We start from the raw sequence: 24,304 nt of genomic DNA, 5'->3' as shown, positions 1-24,304 counted from the left end.
TCTTGATCCACCTATCTTTATGATAATGTATACAAGTATTTTAACAATTCAGGAGACATCCCATAAATAAAATGTACTCCAACTAGATCCAGTTGGTATCATGTGTAGTATGGTTGGAAAGAGAGGGACTGACCATCTGTCGGAGTAGGGCAGCTCCAGCTGTGGTTTAAACAGTTTGATCTGCTGGTCTCTGATGACGTGGTTCAGGACCTCGCGGTCAGACAGGTCTGGGTAGGGCTGGGCTGCATTCTCAAACAGCTCCCACAGAGTCACCCCCAGGGCCCTGCAAACGCAGGGATCACAGAAACACTTATTATGACTAGTGGAGGGATAATTAGAACTCACAATCTACTGTACCCTGCATGTATGATGGAAACATTGGTCTGTGATTAAATGCTCAATGAGATGAAGGAAAACTATTTAAATATTGCAGCGTAATAATAACCATATTTACATCGCAATGAATAATGTTCTTAATAAAAGTATCAAAACAGGTCCCAAAACATAAATATTCCTTTAAACGAAAGATTACACTGAGTTCCACAGTGATGCTGGCCCATGTTGACTCCAATACTTCCCACAGTTGTGTCAAGTTTGCTTAATGTCCTTTGGGTGGTAGGCAATTCTTGATACACAGGGGAAACGGTTGAGCATGAAAAACCCAGCAGCGTTGCAGTTCTTGAAACAAACCGGGGCACCTACTACAGTGAGGGAAATAAGTATTTGATCCCCTGCTGATTTTGTACGTTTGCCCACTGACAAAGACATGATCAGTCTATAATTTTAATGGTAGGTTTATTTGAACAGTGAGAGACAGAATAACAACAAAACAATCCAGAAAAACGTTATAAATTGATTTGCATTTTAATGAGGGAAATAAGTATTTGACCCCTCTACAAAACATGATTTAGTACTTGGTGGCAAAACCCTTGTTGGCAATCACAGAGGTCAGACGTTTCTTGTAGTTGGCCACCAGGTTTGCACACATCTCAGGAGGGATTTTGTCCCACTCCTCTTTGCAGATCTTCTCCAAGTCATTAAGGATTCGAGGCTGACGTTTGGCAACTCGAACCTTCAGCTCCCGCCACAGATTTTCTATGGGATTAAGGTCTGGAGACTGGCTAGGCCACTCCAGGACCTTAATGTGCTTCTTCTTGAGCCACTCCTTTGTTGCCTTGGCCGTGTGTTTTGGGTCAGTGTCATGCTGGAATACCCATCCACAACCCATTTTCAATGCCCTGGCTGAGGGAAGGAGGTTTTCACCCAAGATTTGACGGTACATGGCCCGTCTATCGTCCCTTTGATGCGGTGAAGTTGTCCTGTCCCCTTAGCAGAAAAACACCCCCAAAGCATAATGTTTCCACCTCCATGTTTGACGGTGGGGATGGTGTTCTTGGGGTAATAGGCAGCATTCCTCCTCCTTCAAACACGGCGAGTTGAGTTGATGCCAAAGAGCTCGATTTTGGTCTCATCTGACCACAACACTTTCAACCAGTTCTCCTCTGAATCATTCAGATGTTCATTGGCAAACTTCAGACGGGCCTGTATATGTGCTTTCTTGAGCAGGGGGACCTTGCGGGCGCTGCAGGCTTTCAGTCCTTCACGGCGTAGTGTGTTACCAATTGTTTTCTTGGTGACTATGGTCCCAGCTGCCTTGAGATCATTGACAAGATCCTCCCGTGTAGTTCTGGGCTGATTCCTCACCGTTCTCATGATCATTGCAACTACACGAGGTGAGATTTTGCATGGAGCCCCAGGCCGAGGGAGATTGACAGTTATTTTGTGTTTCTTCCATTTGCGAATAATCGCACCAACTGTTGTCACCTTCTCACCAAGCTGCTTGGCGATGGTCTTGTAGCCCATTCCAGCCTTATGTGGGTCTACAATCTTGTCCCTGACATCCTTGGAGAGCTCTTTGGTCTTGGCCATGGTGGAGAGTTTGGAATCTGATTGATTGATTGCTTCTCTGGACAGGTGTCTTTTTTACAGGTAACAAGCTGAGATTAGGAGCACTCCCTTTAAGAGTGTGCTCCTAATCTCAGATCGTTACCTGTATAAAAGACACCTGGGAGCCAGAAATCTTTCTGATTGAGTGGGGGTCAAATATTTATTTCCCTTATTAAAATGCAAATCAATTTATAACATTTTTGACATGCGTTCTTCTGGATTTTTTTGTTGTTATTCTGTCTCTCACTGTTCAAATAAACCTACCATTAAAATTATAGATGGATCATTTCTTTGTCAGTGGGCAAACGTACAAAATCAGCAGGGGATCAAATACTTATTTCCCTCACTGTACCATACCCTGTTCAAAGGCACTTAAATATTTTGTTTTGCCCATTCACCCTCAATGGCACACATAATTCACAATCCATGTCTCAATTGTCTCAAGACTTAAAATCCTTCTTTAACCTGTCTCCTCCTTCATCTACACTGATTGAAGTGGATTTAACAAGTGACATCAATAAGAGATCATAGCTTTCACCTGGATTCACCTGGTCAGTCTGTCATGGAAAGAGCAGGTGTTCTTATTGTTTAATATACTCAGTATATAGGCCTACGTGTATATGGGTTCCTTTTGCGTCTATTCAAAATTTTAAGTAGACATTGTGCACCAATATTGCATTTTAATAGCATGTTATATTAAATGAAGTACCCTTTAATACAGACCACATGGAACATTCAATACATATTTTTTTATATGAATAAAGACTTGCTAAAGTGCCAACAACCTGCATGTCCCATCTCATGTTTTTTCAACTTCTAGGAAGATTTTAACCCACTTAACCCAAAAATGTCCCCAAGTTTTCACCATCATTTTAAAGCCCTAGTTACTTTGTTGCTTTCTGAGGATTCATATTTATTTCACGTGATTAGTGATTCATTTACGTTTGTCATTCATTTTAAGGTAAACCCTGTTATGTGAACTGAACTCTCGTTTTAATTAATGAAACTATTCCTTTCAAAATAATTTTTTTAAACAGACATTCAACATCTTATAGTCAAATCATAGTGTAAAAGCAGGTGAGCTGGTGCTACTCTTTTTAGCCATTATCTGGTGTTTTGTGGTGGAAAACTAAGCGGGTCGAACATAACGTCAACCCTGTTACCCATAGATAGGCTAGATTTTTTTTACAATTTCAATGTTTTTGTGAAGCTTGCATTCAATTCCCACTCCCTGTTGCGCACAAGCTTCCATTCCCCCTGTCACATGGGGATTTATGGCCGATTCAAGATTAAACGGTCCACCCTGCTACTTTATTTGTCAGTTACTATAGTATTGTTTATGTTTAACCTCTATAATAGACCAGGTATTTACAGCTTCCATTTTTAAAATAATTTTGTCTTATTTTCCTGTTAAATAAAAATTGCATTGTTATTCATAGATGCAATTTTTGTAAATTTGACATTTCTCTCAGCACTCCCTCTATACAATGGCAATAAATACATATTGTTCAATATGATCAATATTAACTTTGCATAATATTGTATTCTAGTGTATATTTTTACCCCAAACCATTCGTTTCCAAATATTTTAGGAGTTGATGTTGCTATTCTGTTTTTCACCATAAATCACTGTGGTTCCTATTAAGCCCGGTTTGCATTGAAACACATAGGGATAGTGTGCTGACATTCCTAATATTCAATTAACATAAATATGGGTTTTGTTCAGATTTAAGTTGATTAAAATACACAAATTACAGTTATGCATCTAGCCATGGTGCCTTTACCAAGATTAGAAACAATTAGAAACCACTGTACTCTCCAAGACATTTGGAGTGGACAGGAAGTAATTGACACAGAGAGAGAACAATAGGATCAGGGTTGAGGGATATCAGGTGGACAAAAAGGCCAACAAATGAGGGACAAGAAGATGACTATTGGGCGACTACTCATGCACTTTTGGGTGGGGGCATTGTCATATTGTTGTCCTTCATTCATCCAGGTGATTCCGTGTTTTGGTCCACCAGCTGTCCCTTTGTATTTAAGAGGTGGGCTTATTTGGAACACCCATGGGCTTAACAGGTACATTCGGTAGCCATTAAGCCCAGTCCGGACCTTTCACATACATTTTAAATCATAAAACATCACATGAGAGATTCATCTTTCATTCTATCTCCACTTTTCCTACAGAGACTAGGGCAGTATATGTTAGAAATGTAGTAACTTCGACGTTGGTGGCCTTAATAGGAACACTTACGCTACACTACCCAAAATGCACTCAATTGGTGGAATGACCCATATTCTGACAACTAAACATATCCTTATTTAGGGGTAAATGTGGTACTGCAATGAGAGCCTCCTTATGCAACGTTGTGATTTACAGCCGTGACACAGACTGGCACGGAGCCATGAGGTCATAGGGGAGGGGCTAGGAGGGACTAGGAGGGATAGGTTACAGTGTTGCTGTGCTGCCTGGTGGGAGTGAGTTGGAGTGCAGGGTCAGCGTCTTCTTCCCTTTAGAAGTCAGCTAGACTGAGCGGCTGCTAAGATTTACAGCCTCAGAGAGAGAGGGTATCTGGACAGAAGAATCAGAGATCGTCTATCATCTTCAAAGGAGACCCTGGCCTACTGGCCAGCAACAGCCCAACAGGACACAGGTTGACTCACTGTGTTAATTAGTATATTTTATTCAACACAGTGAGAAAAAGAAATGCAACTACTGTAACATACTGTAGCACAACACCCTGTAAAGATGCACAGCACAGGAGGCTGCTGAGGGGAGGACGGCTCATAATAATGGCTGGAATGGAGTGAATGGAATGGTATCAAACACATGGACATGGAAACCATGTGTTTGATACCATTCCATTTTATTCCATTCCAGCCATTATTATGAGCCTGTCCTCCCCAATTAAGGTGCCACCTGCGAATTGCACAGTGACTAGGTGGAGGTACCTACCACACATTGCCAGACTTGGTCTGGTCCAGGGTGATCACGCCCCCATGGCGCTCGCCCACCAGCTCCGGGGCCATCCAGCGCAGGGGTGCCGACTCGTCGTCCTCCGTGATGATGTAGTCCTCCTGTGACATCATGAGAGAGGGACAGAGTCAAGCATGGAGCATCCATGTAATTACATGCAGAACAAATAAATGTGTAATTTAATAGGATGTCTATCTCAGAATGCCACTTCCACAAACAACCAGTAGGCTCTCATTCGCCTTCTTTTATCCAATCAATTCAGTGATGTGTTTTGCCAAGGCTTCTAAGAAGCTTTTGGATATGTTTGGTAACCTTTCCTTCAGTTCTAACCCACATTACTGTACTTAGAGTTGTTGTCCGACTTCCTAGTAAGCACTTAATCAAGCTCATAAATACACCCAAAACACCTCTGGCCACACTTGTTGACTGTGCTAAATAGAGAGCTCAACATTATTTGAGGAATGCAGCGGGCGGAGCTTGCCTTAGTGACTCCACAGTCAGGCCAGGGCCAAATGCAGTAGGGAATTACACTTTGGTATAAAGGTTTTAATGCTTCACAGAGTTCTGCCAGACGGGTCAAAAACTAAGAACTGTATATAAACCCCCTACTGGAAAGCACTTACCCTCTCTTTGCGGACTCTGCTGCTTTGTAAAGGCTTAAAAAAAAAACTTTTCACACTATTGTGTTGACTATACGGACTAAGCCTATACTATAATGTACTGGCTTTGATATTTTCTTTCACATCATCCTTTGAAACTTTGGTGGATGCGTAACCTCTGTTCAGCTGGGCTCAGCTCAGTAGTGTGGAAAGGGTTATAGGTTAATGAACCTAAACTATTGTAACAGCACACATACAGATGCCACTTCCTTTTGTCACCTGAAAGTAAAACTAAACCAAATCCCCCTGATTCCATTTGAAGGAGAACCAGTTGGAAAGTGTCCTGGTACCTTGTATCTGTAGGGGCCGATGCCATAGTCTCCCACTTTGACGGTCAGGTCTGTGGTCAGAAAGCAGTTCCTCAGGGCTAAGTCACTGTGAGAAAAGAGGAGGAGAAGGAAACCCATTAAAGAAGAGATTCAAAAACAACATGAGACTGCAGTTGTTTCACACCATGAGGATTTACACAGAGTTCATTGTGTGTTCAATATGGTCTGGTGTGGTCATAGAACGGTTGAGTTTAATATGTGTTCAATACGGTCTGGTGTGGTCATAGAACGGTGAATGGATCACAGGGCTGCAAATAATAGGCGGTTGGTCCAGTTGTTCTGGTGCCAACCCACAGGTCCAGTTGAGTCTACCAGCCATACATTAACAGCGCAAAACGATTATATCGGATATCGTGATATTTGGAGTAGCATATCGTAGAAGAGGTCTTCTCAAGTATCGCCCAACCCTAGTTCAGACCCAACAAATGAGAGCTATTTATTCAATATTCGATGTAAATAATGTAATCATATAATTGGCCCAACCCTAGTTTGAACACAAGTTAGCGGTGTGGGACAAACACTGCAGTACACACAACTGTAGTCTCTGAAGATAAAACAACCCTCTGAACCGTCTCTTGGTCATCACACATATGAGAAGATGGAACTCAGTGCTGCTGCAGGAGACGTTTAGATTGGCATGTGGTCATGCAATGGAAATAACTAATTGAAACGGTGGAATATATGCTCAGTTTATTAGGTACACCCATCTAGTGCCGGGTCGGACCCCCCCTGTAGCCATGAAGGGATGCACCTGGTCAGCAACAATGTTCAGATACGCTGTGGCATTCAAACGTTGCTCAATTGGTATTAAGGGACCTAACGTGTGCCAGGAAAACATTCCCCACACCATCGCCACCAGCCTGTACCGTTGACACCAGTCAGGATGGGGCCATGGACTCATGCTGCTTACGCCAAATCCTGACTCTGCCATTAGCATGACGCAAAAGGAACCAGGATTCGTCAGACCAGGCAATGTTTTTCCATTCCTCAATTATCCAGTGTTGGTGATGGCGTGCCCACTGGAGCCGCTTCTTCTTTTGTTTAGCTGATAGCAGTGGAACCCGGTGTGGTCGTCTGCTGCAATAGCCCATCTGTGACAAGGATTGACGAGTTGTGCGTTCCAAGATGCCGTTCTCCACACCACTGTTGTACTGCGCCGTTATTTGCCTGTTTGTGGCCCGCCTGTTAGCTCGCACGACTCTTGCCATTCTCCTTCGACCCCTCTCATCAACGAGCTGTTTTTGCCCACAGGACTGCCGCTGACTGGATTGTATTTTTTTTGTCGCACCTTTCTTGGTAAACCCTAGACACTGCCGTGCGTGAAAATCCCAGGAGGCCGGCCGTTTCTGAGATACTTGAAACGGCGCTCCTGGCACCGATGATCATACCATGCTCAAAGTCACATAGGTCCCTAGTTTTGCCCATTCTAACGTTCAATTGAACAGTAACTGAATATCCTGATGCCGGTCTGCCGGCTTTATATAGCCAGCCACGCCCACTGTTTTCGTGAACGGGGTGGTGTACCTAATAAACTGGCCACTGAGTGTATTTGCATGCCTTAAATATACTGTACAGGCCTACGACAGGATTACATAATTAATATCCCAGTGACCTTTTTTTTGAATAATTACATTTTCCTCACCCTAATAGGATCAAATATCTGTTTAAATTCTGTTTTCCAACCTCAGGGTGATAGAGAACTCATTCTTTGTTCATCTAAGTGTCTCTACACTTGTGACTGCCTCTCTTCCCACCTCGTTTGTTTGAATGTGTTGCCCAGCCATGCCATGTCTCAGGTGATTAAAGACCCCTTCAACCTGCCTCTAAATCCAACCAACCACCAACCACCACAGACCCAGGTCAGGACAGGGCCAGACAAAGACTGGACTCTTGAGTGACCGAAACACATTTGGACTTATAGCTTGTATCACTAGGGGAAACCTCCTCCAGTCGCTTCTGTTCCGCCCCTAGTAACAAAATCACTGATGCTGGAGCTTTTCCCGACTCACTCATACAGCACCAGGATATTGTTCCCAGGAAAGAACACTCACAGGCGGGCACAGAGTGGCAGTGAGGCGGGTGGCCAGGGGAGGGCGATAAAGGTGGACTGGGCCGCCCGAGTGGACAGATGGTAGCTCATTCAGACTGGCACCCTCATGGAGGGAGAGGCTCTGGTTTCCCCTTGGCCCTGGCAACATTTCACCACCAACCCGTTCCAAGAGCGCGTCTCTTTACCCCGTCTATCTGTGGACATCGCTGACACTAGTGGTCTGTGCTCGCACACCCCAGGAGTTACTGTCAGGCCCACTGAAACCTCGGCAAGATAAATGGAGAGATATTTTAAACCTCTTCTGTCCTGGCTGTTCCCTGCTGTTGGCGAACACAGTGCATTACAGTACTGCTGGCGGGTCAGGGAGAGAGAATCAGATTCAACGTCCTATCCCTACAAGGCAAATGGCGTGGGTGGTCGACACCGCCATGGCTTGAAGGCTGTTTGGTGTAGACACGTCAGCAGATTCTTAACCTCTTCCACAGAAAATCAGAATAGCTCAGCAACCTAGCGAGTTAAAAACAAAGACCTTACAACAACAAAAATAGTGAGATCAACTGATTCTAAACATTATTTTCAGGTCAAGTGGAACTATCAGATTCAGTAAAATTACCAAATTAAAATATGTTCTGGAAGCCAAAAAAATAAGAAAAAACTTTTCAATGCTACGGTTGTCACACTGGTTGAAAACTGGAGTACACACTTCCCTCTCCTCCACTGCCCCATATGCTATTTCTCCCCAGTGTTGTTACGTAATGTCAGTTAGAGTGATTCTCCTGCACCGCCCTGCCAGCTTGATTTCTTATCGCTGTGGCCGCCCCATCACAATAACGAGCTGGGCTCAGAAACCACATACCCTGAGCCTTGGCTACAGTTCCAGTTCATGCCACTGCCCCTGTCCCAGAAGGCTTTGCGGCACAGCGCTAGCCACAGCCCCCCGTATCGGGTACTTTGTGGGCGGGGAATCCAGCGAGAACGCCTTGGTAGTAAATCAACTTTGCAACCCAACCAAAAGAAAAGCGGTGCACTATATTTTTTACGACTGTCATTACGACCCTGTTAACGGTGGAATCTCGTACTAGGGCTCCTTTTGAGTTGTAACACGGGATAATAAATGGCCAACATGAAGCTATCCATTTACACACAAACAGCAGAATCATCATATCCTTCTGACAGGCTGATAGTTGACACTGTGGCAATGCGTGGGAGCTGGGTAATTGGAGCCCTCTGGGTTTATTCTGAGCATGCAAAACATGGATGAGCTGAGCGACGCATGTTACCCTACAACCCCCCCCCCTCTCCTCCATAGCCCTGCTCACCTACATGTCCTGCACTCGCCGGGTAAAAGGTGAAAAGAAACGGGCCCTTGACACACTCTCCTTTTTGGGGAGGCCCGGTGGCCCTGTTTTGGATTGGCCCAGTGTTGGCTTGGGAGTAGGAGTAAAAACAAACATCTACAAACATCTTCAGCTTCATATACTGAAACAGGATGTATCCATAAGAGCAAGGTGCCATGAGGGATGCCAAAACCACATAATTGATTAGATAGAGACAGACTTGTAATTGTGACACGTTAATATCACTTGTGTCTGATACTATCGTAACGCAACATTTTGAAGTTGGAAGATCTAAAAACAGACAGTACTATTTAAATGTTTGATGAAGTCTTAATTCCTTGAAACGTGACTTTGTTGGTTGACATCTGAAGGCTGTGCCCTTAGCTAAAGCAATGTCTAGTTGTGACTGACTGACTGGTGTAAACGGAGACGGAGCAGAAGTGCTACCTGTGCAGGAAGTTGTGTTTGTGGAGGTGGGTGACGCCAGCAGCGATTTCACAGGCCATCTTCTGCAGCTGCAGCAGCTCAGCATTTCGGAACATCCAATCCTGTTGAGACAGGTAGCTCCGGAGGTCCCCCTGAAATGGAGACACACGCACACGCACAGGATAACATCTGTGTATTAGTTTCACTGCCAAAAACAGCATTCACTTAGTCTTTATTTTAATATCAAATGTCACACAGACAAAACACATCTTGAAGCTCCTGTAATATGGATTTGTGAGTGACTATCTGAAGGTGCATTGTAAGCTGTCATCCACACGGTGGCAGTAGACTCCCTCCCACTCCATAGCTCTGTCCAGCCCAGCAGGTTTTTACTGCTGATGGGGGAGTGGACCCAAACAAGGGCCCAGCTGTTTAATAAACCTAGGTCTATATGGCCAGGTCACGTTTCTGTGCCCACGGTCAAAAGCTCTGTTTGGGAGAGGAGGTGAACGACCTGGGGTGTGTGAGAACAACGAGTCCCAGAGTCTGGGGAAATAGGTCGGGGGGCACATTTTATTCCCACCCCTCTGAGATGTTGGGGAGGGCAGCTGAGGCTGATGCCAGATTGTAACCAGCCACCAACCCACCAGAGCCCTCTGATTGTAGTGGTACAGACAGTCACTATGTGGGTTAGGCTGAGGTCCATAGACAGAGGTGGCATGAGTGCAAGGCTAATAAGTCTGAGTTGATGGATTCACTGACAAGGCTCGTCCTGAGGTAATAGGGGCTTGCCTCGCACTATTGTGTCAACCGGGGCTGTGGTTCACACCCTGCATGCAGCTTACAAAGCTCTGAGAACTGCCAGTGAAAGGCTTGCATTCTCATCTACATCTCAACAACAAAGTGCAGCCTTCTTTTAAGGGCAAAACCGTCACAACAAATGGGTAAGACTTTTAAATAAAATTAAAATAAAAAAGTATTGTGAAAAACGAATCACGGAAAGAACATTCTGAGCAAAATACCACAATAAACAACGCCACACCCTTATTTTGACACTGCGCCACGATTCCGAGATGGAATTTTACTGATGGGGGGAATTATAATGTATCATGTCAAAGGACTTTAGAATCACACACACCCTCTGGTAATCTCTCTGCTACTAACATGTCATTTATCCTACAAATATGAGGAACAGTAGAGGCCCCAATATGGAGCCCTGCAGAACAACACCACAGGATATCCCTCTAGCCCCCAGGCGGTCCTTCGCCAGGATCCATTCTGATAGGTCCCTTATACAAAGCCAGTCAGGTCAACTGGGTCCTTGACAAGGACAGGATCTATTCCAACAGGTCCTTCTATACACAGCCAGTCAGTGAGAAGGACTGCAGGCCCAGGTAGGTATGGGGCCCTGGGGGATCAGGTTCACCACAGTGGGGGAGCTCTGGAGAAGGTGACTCCTGTGTCACAAGGAGCTAAGAGGATTCCTGTGGAATGTGGTAGTGAGAACACAGCCACTCCGCGGGGTCATATAATATATGGCCAGCTTTCGGTAAAAGTGTCAATCCACATGACTCAGGGTAATGGAGCTGCCTTGTTTACTAAGAGCTCTCTGTCCCCTTACTGACTACAAGCAGCTTAGACCAGTCTGCTGACGGAACCACCATAACTCTTGTTTCTAACAGACACGGTCGAGCTGCTTTTCTCCAATACCAGCTATAAACAACCACCTTCTGTGAGAAAGACAATTCATAGAAGACCTATATTGAACCATAGAAGAAGATATATATTAAACCTATGGTTAGTGATACCTTGGACATCAATAAAGTGTAATTGATCTTCTCACATGCACACTAGAAGTAACATTTGTAAAAATTAAAATTTTTTAAAAAGGAGATGCTGTTGATGATGCGAAAACAACAACGCCAACAACCGTGCTGACTGTCGTCTACTGAAAAGGTACACACGGTTTACTGAGAAGGAAACTCTAACCGGAGGTGCTTTGACCACTGTCAATGTGAAAACCAACCAATATTGTCCTGTAATGGAAAGACTGTCTGTGTTACTGTGGGAGTCTTGTTCTGCCTTCCTGACAAATGTCCTCCCCATTGTCCTGTCCTGATGGGTGGAAACAGACAGCCTGTGTCTTCTCCAAACTCCCATTCTCAATGTAAAGAATCAAATGGAACAGTGTGTCCTCATTATATCACATTACATTTAGTTAACGACTTAATGGGTGATTGAGTTATTAGCACAGAGTGGAATTACTAACAAGACAAGTAATTGTAGTCAATTGAACCTAATGAGAACAATTAAACAAATATGAATTACACCACGGCGAACTAATTAGGAAAAAAGGTTGTGAGTTATCATGGTACGGGTAAAAAGTGTTTCCTGGTCAGTTAATGTGTTCCGGAAAAACTCTAGGCCCTGATCATGTTCAATGTCTGATAGTGAGTCCTTGCATACAATGACATGTCTTCATCATAAAGCATGTTACTCTCTGGGGCCTGTCATGCCAAATAGTGTCCCCCGGCCAAATAGTGTCCCCCCACTCCCCCGCGTCACAATGGGATTCGATGAGTTCTAGCTTCTGTTGCTAGGGCTGTTGCTAGAACTTGCAACATTCTGACTGGATTACATAATGAACCAAAGCGTCCGTTGCTATGCTGGTTGCTTGGCTCTATTTTACCTCGTAGCGAAGGAAAGAGGACGTGGGCAGTTCAAGTTCGATTTCACCTCGTAAGCGCTCGCTCAGTTCGCGCAAAATTATTACCTCAGAATTGCTCTCCAAGGACTGTGTTTTTGATGGTGATAACCTGCTGACTACCTGCTGCTTCAGAGGATCGAAAAGACTGGAAAGAGAACACTCTTTCTTTACCATATATTTGTCTTTATATAAGAAAATATTGTTAAATAGTAATAATTTAAGCTGTTTTTAGATTGACGTTGCTAGCTACTGTAACTTTACTTATATACCTCAGCCTGCCTAGTCAGCTAGCCAGCTACAGTTTTATTTAGCTAACGTTAGCTAGCTAACTACTGTAACTGTTATTGTCGCTTTCTGTTTCTATGTAGCTTGCACTTTAATGGCATCCCTCGAGGATATGTTATTTTATCTTTCCAACCAGGCGAAGTACTATGAAGGCACCACTGATCGACAAGAGGCACAACATTCAGAGAAATTCACAATTTAGGGACACATTAAGCAGTTAACTTCTATTAGATAACTGGATGGATTTAGCTATGTACAATCATTTTTCAACAACCATTTTCCATCTAGCTAGTTGGTCATCTACATGTTGCTAGCTATACATATAGTTCAGTGGAGGCTACTGAGGGGAGGATGGCTCATAATAATGTCTGGAATGGAGTAAATGGAATGGTATCAAACACGTGTTTTCTATGTGGTTGATACCATTCAATTGACTCCATTCCAGACATTTTCTGAGCCGTCCTCCCCTCAGCAGCCTCCACTGATATAGTTATATGTCTGTCATATTGAGGTATCTAGCTATAAGTTAAACCTGATCAATCAAATGGATAGGTGTAAATCCAAATGCCCTTAACGAGGTGTCTTCGCTAGACCGACACAGAGGGGGGGTGAGAAAGAAAATATTAAAGTGAGGGAGGGAGAGAGAGAAACAGAGAGAGAAAGACAGCAGTGCAAATGTACTTAGACTTGAGTATTTCCGCAACTCTTCTCTTCCAACTTGTTAGGCAATCATATGTACCTACGGGGCAAGGATGGCCAGCCACACACAAGGGTGATTTTTACTAAGGAGGAGAAAGAGGCCGTGCTGACCAAGATGCATGCTGGCCATTTTGGAGTGAAGTGCATGATTGCCAAAATCAACCTACGCTTCTTCTGAAGGGGAATTGTCAAGGAGGTGGACAGCTGGGCAAGTGAAATAACCTTTTGTTTATCAATCACATTCTATTATATCAGAAATTATTATGATTTCAATGAAAGTCATATCAGAGAGCACACGTTTCAATTTGTAACTTTTTGCTTAAAGGTCAGTACCCTGTCTAGCCAGCCAGAAGTTTGAGAGGGCGAAGACTGTGGCGCTGGAGTTGAAGCCCGTCAAAGTTGTTTCACCATGGCACATGATCGGTAAGTGTCCCAATTCAAATTCTGCCCTAATAAGTTGTTTTGTAATGGTTGCTTTATTTGACCACAGCAGAGTTCAATATTATAGAATGTGTGTGTGTGTGTGTGTGTGTCAGTATCCTTACAAATATGAAAGTCTGCATACTGTATGAGACAGATATGGGTAACAATAAAGTAAACTTCTCTCTAATACTTTAAATGTTAGGGGTGAACCTCATCGGACCCTTCACGAAATCCAGGAATGGCAACAGCTGGTGTCTGACAGCGACCGATCACTTTACCAAGTGGGTGGAGGCAAAACCCATTAAGTTCAGTAAAGGAAGAGTATGTGCTTAACTCTAAATTCCCTTCTGTAACCCATTAAAATGGGTGCTTGGAACCAAAAATAGATTTTCGTTTTGTATGATACCCATCAAGGATGAGACTGGCGAGGCCACCTCCAAGGTGATGATGGACATCTTCAACACCCACGGTTCTCCTGAGGTCATCTTGAGTGACCGAGGTCATGAACGCTGGAACACCAATGGTTAGTTTTATTTTTGTTTTTCCATGGTACATAAATCTGACATATTTCAATATCTTACATTGTCAATCGATATCGCTTTCCTACCCCTCCTCTAGGTTTGGTGAATGGACCAACCAGACCCTTGATGAGTACCAGGAAGGGTGGGAGATCAACCTGAAGGTAATTCTCTTTGCACACAACAGCAGCATCCAGGCCTCCACTGAGTACGGACGGGAGCCACAGCTGTTGACGGAGGTAAACAATGCAATTGTATATACAATTATTGCAAATACTGTAGTCTGATGTGGTGGAAGTTGTCGAACCAGATCAGAACACCTTTGAAGACCACCTTCAGGCATGGACTGAGAATGATGTGGAGGTTTTTGACCAGGTAAAAATTATGGTCCTCTGTTAATTTATTTTCTGGCCTTCCAAGAGATATATAAGAAATGTATTTGTAATATGAAATATAATTGCATTTATTCCTGTTATCAATCAAGGTGAGACTGAACTAGGGTTGCACGATATTGGAAATAACTGACATTGCAATATTTTGTTTTTCTGCAATATATATTGCGATATGAAAAAATACAGGATGAATGTATGATCCTCTGGGGAAAATGCAGTTTGCAAACAGCGACTTTTCAGGTGGAAGTCCTCATTAATAAAGTGTACGGTCAGACTTATGTAGGGCTCCGTTGTCCGGCTGGACCACAAGTCCGTTGTTGCTGTATAATATTCCACTTGTGACAGCTCTGTTTCAACTTGTGCCTTGCATTTCTCATACAACTCTGGGATGGCAACTTGAGAAAAATAGTTGCGTGATGGCATTACATACCGCTTGTCAAGCGACCGGATCATGTTTTTAAAACCCTCTTTGGTAACCGTGTTAATTGGTACCATGTCTTTGGCGATGTGAAATGTTATTGAATCTGTGATTTCTCTCTGCCGTTTGGAACCTTTCTCGTATGGTGTGATACTGGCAAAGGCATCCGAAATAGATTTTTGCTTTGGAGGGCATTGAGATGCTTTGCACTGGTCATACGAAGACTTGTGGTGCCGCCTTAAATGATCAAACAAATTGGTCGTGTTGCCTCGTGTTGTGGCAACAACTGCAAGGCACTCTCGACAAAGTACAGTGAGGGAAAAAAATATTTGATCCCCTGCTGATTTTGTACGTTTGCCCACTGACAAAGAAATGATCAGTCTATAATTTTAATGGTAGGTTTATTTGAACAGTGAGAGACAGAATAACAACAAAACAATCCAGAAAAACACATGTCAAAAATGTTATAAATTGATTTCCATTTTAATGAGGGTAATAAGTATTTGACCCCCTCTCAATCAGAAAGATTTCTGGCTCCCAGGTGTCTTTTATACAGGTAACGAGCTGAGATTAGGAGCACACTCTTAAAGGGAGTGCTCCTAATCTCAGCTTGTTACCTGTAAAAAAGACACCTGTCCACAGAAGCAATCAATCAATCAGATTCCAAACTCTCCACCATGGCCAATACCAAAGAGCTCTCCAAGGATGTCAGGGACAAGATTGTAGACCTACACAAGGCTGGAATGGGCTACAAGACCATCGCCAAGCAGCTTGGTGAGAAGGTGACAACAGTTGGTGCGATTATTCGCAAATGGAAGAAACACAAAATAACTGTAAATCTCCCTCGGCCTGGGGCTCCATGCAAAATCTCACCTCGTGGAGTTGCAATGATCATGAGAACGGTGAGGAATCAGCCCAGAACTACACGGGAGGATCTTGTCAATGATCTCAAGGCAGCTGGAACCATAGTCACCAAGAAAACAATTGGTAACATACTACGCCGTGAAGGACTGAAATCCTGCAGCGCCCGCAAGGACCCCTGCTCAAGAAAGCACATATACAGGCCCGTCTGAAGTTTGCCAATGAACATCTGAATGGTTCAGAGGAGAACTGGGTGAAAGTGTTGTGGTCAGATGACACCAAAATCGAGCTCTTTGGCATCAATTCAACTCGCCGTGTTTGGAGGGGGAGGAATGATGCCTATGACCCCAAGAACACCATCCCCACCGTCAAACATGGAGGTGGAAACATTATGCTTTGGGGGGGGGGTTTCTGCTAAGGTGACAGGACAACTTCACCGCATCAAAGGGACGACGGACGGGCCATGTACCGTCAAATCTTGGGTGAGAACCTCCTTCCCTGAGCCAAGGCATTGAAAATGGGTCGTGGATGGGTATTCCAGCATGACAATGACCCAAAACACACGCCCAAGGCAACAAAGGAGTGGCTCAAGAAGAAGCACATTAAGGTCCTGGAGTGGCCTAGCCAGTCTCCAGACCTTAATCCCATAGAAAATCTGTGGAGGGAGCTGAAGGTTTGGTTTGAGTTGCCAAACGTCAGCCTCGAAACATTAATGACTTGGAGAAGATCTGCAAAGAGGAGTGGGACAAAATCCCTCCTGAGATGTGTGCAAACCTGGTGGCCAACTACAAGAAACGTCTGAGCTCTGTGATTGCCAACAAGGGTTTTGCCACCAAGTACTAAGTCATGTTTTGCAGAGGGGTCAAATACTTATTTCCTTCATTAAAATGCAAATCAATTGATAAAATTTTTGACATGCGTTTTTCTGGATTTTGTTGTTGTTATTCTGTCTCTCACTGTTCAAATAAACCTACCATTAAAATTTGACTGATCATGTCTTTGTCAGTGGGTAAACGTACAAAATCAGCAGGGGATCAAATACTTTTTTCCCTCACTGTACCTGTTTTTGGTCAACATCATCCTGTCTGTAGCCGAAATATTTCCATATAATTGACGATGCATTTCTTTTTGCAACCAAATTCTCAATTTCGGTCATTTTTGCCTGTTCCTCGCTCATCATTTCGTCACGCGCAAGCAGAGCCTGCATGTCAACCACGTGCAGCAACAAACTCCGTGTTTAAAATAATAATAAACTGTGTATCCAATAACCCATAAATCGGAGTAAATTACGTTATAACAGACAGATATAATGCAAGTTTAACATTTAAAAAATAGATATTGTAGACTGATATATGTTTACCTTAATCGCACGTTCTGCGATGTGACTATTGCGGATGCATACATCGCAATGTCGATGCTGAAACGACATATGGTGCAGCCCTAGACTGAACATGGACAAGGCGCAGGAGAAACCGAAGGAGAGCTACCGGAGCTGGGGAACCATCTGTTAAAGGTGAATATAAAAACATCTCAGATAACTTTTGCACACAAAATAACCTGAAGCTAGTTTTAGATTGCCTAACACTGATATTTTTCTCTTTGTCTTCCTAGGGTTACCTCGGTGGAAGCAAACAATATTCTCCAGTTGGAGCAGTTGGACGGTCGACCACTGAAAGCACTGACGCCCTACACTTCTGTGAAGCCCAATAGACAAAGTATCTTAAGCTTTGGTTGACATTTTAGAAAGCAAGAAATGGTAGTTATGCTGAGTTTATAAAAATTTACCTATTCAATTTACCTCTCCAAATGACTTTAGGACCATCGACTGTCCGAGCCCCCCAGAGGGTATCCCATCCACCAGAACCAGTAAGTTTGGATCGGTCTGATTCTCTGTGCCCTGAGTTGGAGGGGGACCAGCTTGAGGTAGGCTATACCTTCCAAAAGTATTGAAAAATACATATCTCCCATTTATAACACTGCCCTAATCCATCACATTTTCTCACAATAAAGTGTAACCTGTGTGTTTGCTTGTTTACGTCTCTGTCTCCTACCCTGTTCCCTTTAACTGTGCTCCTGTTCTCCAGGACCTAGGGGTTCTGACTAACACCCAGACGTGGATCCACCTGATGTCCTCCATTACCAACCCCCCTCCAACTTTTCATTACATGAGCTACAGCTACTGTTATTATCATGTTGTCATTATCTGCTAAGAAATGTTTCTTGCTCTATCATACTGGGCACATAATATGTGAGATACACAGATTAACTAAAAACACTAGCACTGCAAACACTCTGAACAATGAGAGCAGCAGTGCCTGGACTTTGCAGTCTCCCTCTTCAAGTCCCCCTTCCGAGACTGGCTGCCTGTTGAGAACAAGTGACAGGCAGGACCTCCCAAACGTAGTAACGTTTAAGACATTTAATGTCTGGATTTAATGTTGTAACGGTTAACAAGGTACTCAAAAGTAGTTTGAAGTAATGTTTTCATTTTATTAGCTAAACAAAACTAGTTTAAACAGTGAAATTGTGGTGTAAATCAGCCTTGTTTGCATAGCGATGATGAAAATAATGTAATTTAGGCTGTACTGATCTCCAAATTTCTAATCATTAGGTCATCACACCGTTGTATTGCAACGGACGCTAATAGTTGATCGAATCCCATTGTGACGCAGAGGGGGACACTATTTGGCCGGGGGACATTATTTGGCATGACATGCCCTTTGGTTACCATAACGCCCCTGTGGTCTGTTCAATGTCCACTAGAGGCCCCGAGTCTTACAACCACTGCTCCTAAACCCCAGTCCAGCTAGGGCAGGTGGCTGGACTATACTGAAGACTCCCTGCAGGAGAGACTCATTCACTCACACAGCAACTGGCAATCTGTGGGACCCTGCTCCAGTTGCGCACCACGACGTAGTGATATTTGGGTGTCCGAAATGCAATGAGTCAGGAGTCAGTCAGGGTTACGGCTGATCCAGGGCAGTTTACTGTTACATGTACAGAGGTGTTGGGCATTAACTGTGCCAATTGATGAGGGCTAATAAAAGTCCCTATGGGTTTTACTATGATATCGTATTGTAAATTAATGAATTCCTTCCGTGCAAATGTCTTTCACAGAATTGTGAGAGCTTGTCAGTCATTTAGAATTGAATGAGGAAGTTAAGTGCTTGTTTAAAGCATCCATTGCATGAGATACAGTGAGGTCTGAAATGATTGACACCCTTGATAAAGATGAGCAAAAATGACTATAAAATAAATTCTATAAACTCTATTGTATGCTCCAAAAAATTGGGAAATTATTTTATACTAATAAAAAGTAATTTCTTTCTCAAAAAGGTAGGGATCAAATTTATTGAAACCCCTGTTTTCAATACCTCACCTTGCGAGGATAATGGCACTGAGCCTTTTTCTAAAATGTTTTATTAGTTGGACAACACATTGGTAGTGATCTTAGACAATTCCTCCGAAGGCTGTACTTGGGGTTATTGTCTTGCTGGAAGACCACTTGCGGCCAAGTTTCAGCCTCCTTGCAGAGGCAACCAGGTTTTTGGCAAAAATATCCTGGTACTGGGTAAAGTTCATGATGCCGTTGAGCGTTGACCTTAACAAGGGCCCCCAGGACCAGTGGAAGCAAAATTGCCCCATAACATTAAGATCCACCATCATAATTGATAGTAGGCAGTGTTTCCGCTGCAATTATTTAGCTTCTGCACAGCGCCACAGCAAAATCATTGCCGCTACGACCAAAAAATATAGCATCTTTCTGCCGAGGCGCACTTTGAAGATGCTATAACAGTCCACATTTACTTTTTCTCTGCAAACAAAATGAGTAATGACTAGAAAAACCAGACAACCCCATAGTAGAATATTTTATCTATTTACCTAGTCGGCTTGTTTTTGTGTGTTCTATGCAAGATAAATATTCCTCTCAAGGTGCATTCAAGTTGCGAGTGCCATAGGAAGGGACAAGCAGTCAATGTATAACAATTCATAATGCAATCGGGGGGGAAACAGCAGTTAATAGCATTTGTTAAAAAGAGGGGGATCCCAGCTTTCCATTCCTACTTTATTTCTTTCTCATGTCCAAAATATGCGTGAACTGCACCATTTTAAACCCAGAGTTTTTAGCAGCGGCATGGTTGAGCACATTAGTGTGGGGCAGAATGTAACACGGGTCAATTGTCGGGTAACTTGGGGTAACACACTTCCCTACCGCAAGATACTTTTTTTGGAGTGACTTAAATTGTGATGAGACAGATTACATTTTTAGTTGAGTAAGAGTAGTGGCAACCAGGGATAGCGTTGGGGGGGAAATGGTGATATGAAGTGGTTTCTGTGAGAAGTGCAGGCAAGGGGCGTTTTACCCCATGTGGCGTATGACCCAAAGTTACCCTAACAGGTAGGCAGGCAGGCCTACATAATATTCACTGTGCTTATGCATGTTTTTTGGGACATCAAATTCATCAATATGATACTAACTAATTAAAAGTGCACATTTGGGATCTAGCTAATGATTACCTCAAAAGGGTAAATGCAGATAAGCAACCCCAAGCTTCAGCCTATTTATAGCCACTATGCTGCTTTCAGTTGGGCTACACGTGATGATGCTTATTGCTAATAGCATGCCTAAAAAAATATGGACCATGCATAGGTCCAATATGTTAAAATAATTTTACCAGTATGTTATTGGGCTCATTTCTGGAGACGGAAATTATATATTAGATGGTGTGAGCATTAATTTATTTTTCATTCATTTTGGAATAGAATGTCCTTTTAAAAAGTCACCAGAACTTAGCTTCTCAGTCCTTCTATATAAAAAATATAGACCCCCTCCGCAACTTTTTCCCCCACTGCTACAACTTTTTCCCAGAGGAAACACTGACAGTAGGTATGGGGTTCTTTTCTGCTCATACATTCTCATTTCGACGTCAAACCCACCACTAGTGTGTGTGGCCAAAGAGCTCTATTTTCATGTCATCCAACAGATGTAAACGCCTGGAGTTTGCTAAACGGCATCGGCACTTGGATTGGAACTGGTGCTGTGGTCAGATGACTTGACAATAGAGCTCTTTGGCCATGTACCAGAATGTATGAGAAAAAATAACCCCATACCTACTGTCAAATATAGTGGTGGATCTTTGATGTTAGGGGCTATTTTGCTTCCACTGGGGCCCTTGTTAAGGTCAATGTCATCATGAATTTGACCAGTAGCAGGATATTTTAGCCCAAAATCTGGTTGCCTCTGTCAGGAGGCTGAAACTTGGCCGCAAATGGATCTTCCAGCAACACAATAACCCCAAGCACACATTAAAATCCACAAAGAAATGGTTAATTGGCTACAAAATCAACATTTTGTAATGGCCATCTCAGTCTCCGGACTTTAAACCCATTTAAAACCTGTGGTTCGAGAAAGGATATCAAGGATATGGAAGAATTCTGTAGGGAGGAATGGTCTAAGATCCCTGCCAATGTCTTCTCCAACTCATAAAACATTTTTGAAAAAGGCTAAGTGCCGTTATGCTAGACTGGTGAGGTATTAAAATGTATTGAAAACAGGGGTGTACATAATTTTGACGCTAAGCTTTTTGAGTTTTAGTTTAAAAAAAGTTTTACTTTACTTTTCCATACAAATACAATGTCACCTAAAAGAATTTGACCATAAAAAAGGTGCAAAACACCCCAACCATACCGTTCCATAGGGTGAATGACACAAAATAAAATGTCTGTAGGGTTCCTCAAAGCTCCTCCATAGACCAGATGCAACAACTGTTGCAGAGACATCCGAGCTGAGCTACCTCATCAAGTTAACACCTCCGGCCAAGATGACCCACTCCGTTACAACGTCCACTCACACCCTCCTCTCCAGCCTGAAGTTGTTTAACAACCACAATAACATTAAGTCATTAGCCCAACCCCATCTCCGTCCTCTACAACCAGTTAGAGGCATCTGCTATAGTAGCGGCCAGTCGGTCACAAGGCACAGTACCAGAGAACCATGCAGACAGGCAAACACACAGAGAGACCGAGAATATATATAAAAAGTATATATAAATAAATATCTAGAGTACAGCACACACCACAATTACTTAGGTTTAAAAATAAGCTCAACTGGACACCTTAATGATGCAGTGAATGAACTGAGAGAGAAAGCACGCAGGGCATTCTACGCCATTAAAAAAACAAATTCAAATTGAAATACCTATTAAAATTTGGCTAAAACTAATTGAATGTGTTATTGAACCAATTGCACTTTATGGCAGCCAGGTGTGGGGTCCACTTGCAAAACAAGATTTCACCAAATGGGACAAACACCCCATTGAAACCCTGCATGCAGAGTTCTGTAAGATTCTCCTACATGTCCAGAGGAAAACTACAAACAATGCATGCAGGTCAGAATTAGGCCAATATCCACTAATAATACAAATTCAAAAAATAGCAATTAAGTTTTGGAAACATCTGAAATACAGTGACCCCCTCTCAAATCATTACCAAGCCCTGCAATGCCAAGAGCTGAGCAAAGAAAAGAGTCCCCTCATCCAGCTGGTCCTGGGGCTGAGTTCACAAATATGTTCTACTAACACACTGAAGCCTCAGGACCAGAACATCCAATCAATCAGAATAAAACAAATTACAACACAGTCAAAACAAAACTACATTGCTTATTGGGAAACACAAGCACAATCCCAAAGTAAAATGCAGTGCTATCTGGCCCTAAATCGACAGTACACAGTGGCTAACTATTTGACCATGGTTACTGATCAAAACCTTAGAAAAACCTTGACAAAGTACAGGCTCAGTGAGCACAGCCTTGCCATTGAGAAAGGTATACACAGGAAAACCTGGCTCCCTGTAGTGGAAAGGCTGTGCAACCACTGCACCACAGCAGAACCTGAGACAGAGCTGCATTTCCTGATAAAATGTAAAAAATATAAAACAATTAGAGAGTTTCCCAATTTTGAAACCCTTATTCAAGGTTTCAAAGACCTCTCTGATGAGGATAGGCTACCCATCCTGTTGGGGGAGGACGCAGAGAGCTGTGGGTTGGCAGCGCACTTCATTGCTGCCTGCCATAAGATGAGGGACAGTGTCTGACAGACCAACCAACCTGCACATATATTGTTATTGTTCAATGGTTATTTTGACCCTTGGTTATTGTTGTTACTGTTGTCCCGTTGACAATATTGATTATTATAATCTGAATTATGTTAATATTGTAAATATCCAAAGTAAGCTTTGGCAATATGTACATTGTTACGTCATGCCAATAAAGCAAATTGAATTGAAGACAGAGAGAGAGCTCTGTCAGAGGTATGGGGGGGATCATCTCTCCTCCCTTTATAGAGGTTGGGTTAGGGTCTGAATTATAGAGGCTAGATCTGGGTTAGGGTCTGATTTGTAGAGGCTAGATCTGGGTTAGGGTCTGAATTATAGAGGCTAGATCTGGGTTAGGGTCTGATTTATAGAGGCTAGATCTGGGTTAGGGTCTGATTTGTAGAGGCTAGATCTGGGTTAGGGTCTGATTTATAGAGGCTAGATCTGGGTTAGGGTCTGATTTGTAGAGGCTAGATCTGGGTTAGGGTCTGATTTGTAGAGGCTAGATCTGGGTTAGGGTCTGATTTATAGAGGCTAGATCTGGGTTAGGGTCTGATTTGTAGAGGCTAGATCTGGGTTAGGGTCACTTGAGGGCTCCCACTTATGAACACACAAAGACATACAAACACACAAGATGTAGCCTACACAGTGCACACAGTCTGACACACACAGTCTGACACACACACACAGTCTGACACACACAGTCTGACACACACACACAGTCTGACAAACACACACACACACAGTCTGACAAACACACACACACACAGTCTGACAAACACACACACACACAGTCTGACAAACACACACACACAGTCTGACAAACACACACACACACACACAGTCTGACAAACACACACACACACAGTCTGACAAACACACACACACACAGTCTGACAAACACACACACACACAGTCTGACAAACACACACACAGTCTGACAAACACACACACACACAGTCTGACAAACACACACACACACAGTCTGACAAACACACACACACACACACAGTCTGACAAACACACACACACACAGTCTGACAAACACACACACACACACAGTCTGACAAACACACACACACACACACAGTCTGACAAACACACACACACAGTCTGACAAACACACACACACACACAGTCTGACAAACACACACACACACACACACACAGTCTGACAAACACAC

General features: G+C 43.2%; 1 protein-coding gene and 1 long non-coding RNA gene across 2 annotated transcripts in view; one reads left to right on the top strand and one right to left on the bottom strand.

Annotated features, from left to right (window-relative positions):
• The window catches only part of LOC121568806 (serine/threonine-protein kinase LMTK2-like), a 60,834-nt gene that overhangs the window by 7,597 nt on the left and 28,933 nt on the right, over positions 1–24,304 (bottom strand). Inside the window, exons 8-11 of the mRNA XM_041879242.2 lie at positions 9,747–9,877; positions 5,874–5,958; positions 4,904–5,025; positions 134–283 (exon numbers count right to left, since the gene is read on the bottom strand). Of these exons, the coding sequence (XP_041735176.1) occupies positions 134–283; positions 4,904–5,025; positions 5,874–5,958; positions 9,747–9,877 (488 nt within the window). The remainder of the gene's footprint in view (positions 1–133; positions 284–4,903; positions 5,026–5,873; positions 5,959–9,746; positions 9,878–24,304) is intronic.
• LOC121568807 lies at positions 17,468–19,096 on the top strand. The gene is made up of 4 exons (XR_006001293.2): positions 17,468–17,541; positions 17,640–17,743; positions 17,845–17,951; positions 18,113–19,096. It is a non-coding gene; the product is annotated as an uncharacterized LOC121568807 (long non-coding RNA).

The sequence above is a fragment of the Coregonus clupeaformis genome, chromosome 7, assembly GCF_020615455.1.
Source record: "Coregonus clupeaformis isolate EN_2021a chromosome 7, ASM2061545v1, whole genome shotgun sequence".
In the NCBI taxonomy this organism is placed as follows: Eukaryota; Metazoa; Chordata; class Actinopteri; order Salmoniformes; family Salmonidae; genus Coregonus; species Coregonus clupeaformis.
The sequence above is the reverse complement of the archived record's forward strand: the minus strand, read 5'-3'. Positions and strand labels throughout refer to the sequence as shown.